The following is a 2,048-nucleotide window of genomic DNA, read 5'->3' as shown; positions in this document are numbered from 1 at the left end:
GGTCCCGCCCATCACATGCAAAAACTCCAATATTAACGTGTCATGAATGCCTGTGCGCGATTGATCTTCTGCGCATCTATACACTGTCATATAACAACTTCACTGGTTGCCTATCCGCCTACGTATCGAGTTTAAAATCCTTTTGATCGCCTTTTAAGTACTCCAAGGCTCAGCTTCTAAATATCTCAGCAATGTAATTTCCGTTTTACCGCCATACCGTTATGATTTACGGCGAAATAACGAGGGAATTCCTCTGAGCACCCCAAAGCGTTTCACAAACGTTATCATAAGGGATCGATCCTTCATGGCGGCGGCGCTGGGGCTTTGGAATAGTCTTCCCGTAAGCAGTAGATCTGCTTGCACCAAAAGTGATTTTAAACGGAAACTTAAGACATTCTTATTCAGCATGGCATTTTGTTGGTACAATTAGTCTATATTTAGATTTTTGTATAGTTTTCTCTGCCAACTACTTTTATCATAGCCAATTGTAATAGTGTAGTTTTCGTCCTTGATTTCATAATGATTGCAAACAGGGGTCCTTTTGATGCACGTGACTCTATAACCAGTACCTTTGCAAGATAATTTATGGTGTTTTTCATTTGATTTTGTTTCGATGTATTTTTCAACGAGAAAGTTAATCCCCAGAGTATCGAAGGGCTTGGTTAGTTTCTAACTCGGCTACAGGATTGTCTAGACAGCTTGACTCATTTAGCGTGGAAACGGCATGACCACTGAAGGGGAACCTTTCGCTACCACTAAGACAAAGACGTATATTCCATGCTCTGACAAGAGTATTTGTAGAGTTGGTTTTCAGTGCAAGAAGTGATGCTGATGATTAAACATTTGCACTGAAGAATGCAGGGCTGTGCCAAACTCTCTATCTACAGAATGTTCTCCAATCTTAAACTTTATTCTACAGCCAAATAATTTTACCTGTGAAAAAAACAAAAAAAGAAAACTTAAATGGGTTTTATACTGAAAAAAAGAGGTCCTCTGCCCTGCATTTACGTAATATCAAATGTTTATTAACATCTTCTAAAGAACTTCGACTTTCCGTTATTGGAAAGAGGTAACGTCAGTCAGATATTTTTATCCTAGACGGACAGTTTTTCGTTGTTATACTACATGGTAATATTTCACCATTCTGGTGACCTGGGATAGAGAAGAATGATTAGAAAGCTAAAATTGTAAATGAATCCGATTTTAACGGTATCAAGAGTAAGAGTAGAGCTAGAAAACAACCCGTCTACTTTTCTCAAGGAAAATTCTTTTCACCAAAAGCAAAAATTTACTCCAAAAGTAAAAATAGAGTATAAGCGGGTAGTATCAGAGTTCTCATGGTAGGTATTTTTGTATCTTAGTGCCGGCCATCAGTTTATAACACAAGAGAATGATGTTGTACACATAACTTTTCCTCTTTCAGATTGATTAATTTTGACTAGATTGTTGAATCTTTGCTGGGTCCCAAACAGGCACCAATAATTGAACCAGTTCGCTTGCGTCTTGGATCCACAACACTGTCCGAGGCCTGATGGCTGCCAGTAAACGAGCTTCCGTCTCTTAGCTGAGATCCTGCAGTAGTAGACGAATTGGATTGGTGACGACTTTTGCGTACAAGCTTGCAAAGTTTACGAAAGGCTCTTCTATAACTGCGATCAAGGAAAGTGTAGATAATTGGATTCAGACATGAGCTTGTGTACTCCATCCACTTGATAACGTTAAACAGTGAGCTTGGTACTGGACATGACTGATCGTAAGCAAAGCAAAGAATGATGGCGAAAAATGGTCCCCAACAAATGACAAACAAACCAATCAAAAGAGCGATTGTCTTGGCAGCTTTCACATCCTTCGCATAGCTCCTGCCTCTTCTTAAAAGGTGCGCTTGTTTTCTCGCAACAAAGTAAATCTTTACATACATGACGATCATTATAAACAAGGGCAAGAAGAAGCTAGAAAGGGCGATGAAAAGCATATAGCTTGACTTCGTGGGCCAACTCGCTAACCGCAGTCCTGAGACTAGTAAGGAGTATAGCCAAACAAAAACAATC

The 2,048-nt window shown here is 39.5% G+C and overlaps 1 protein-coding gene across 2 annotated transcripts in view; it reads right to left on the bottom strand.

The window, feature by feature from the left end:
* Positions 1–467: 467 nt before the first annotated feature.
* Positions 468–2,048, bottom strand: part of LOC131772599 (alpha-1A adrenergic receptor-like) — a 9,331-nt gene continuing 7,750 nt past the window's right edge. For both annotated transcript variants that reach the window (XM_059088558.2, XM_066172982.1), the window contains exon 2: positions 468–2,048. This exon is cut by the window's right edge and continues 447 nt beyond it. In XM_059088558.2, the coding sequence (XP_058944541.1) occupies positions 1,439–2,048 (610 nt within the window). In that variant the 3' untranslated portion in view covers positions 468–1,438.

Source organism: Pocillopora verrucosa, chromosome 1, assembly GCF_036669915.1.
Source record: "Pocillopora verrucosa isolate sample1 chromosome 1, ASM3666991v2, whole genome shotgun sequence".
Lineage (NCBI taxonomy): Eukaryota > Metazoa > Cnidaria > Anthozoa > Scleractinia > Pocilloporidae > Pocillopora > Pocillopora verrucosa.
The sequence above is the reverse complement of the archived record's forward strand: the minus strand, read 5'-3'. Positions and strand labels throughout refer to the sequence as shown.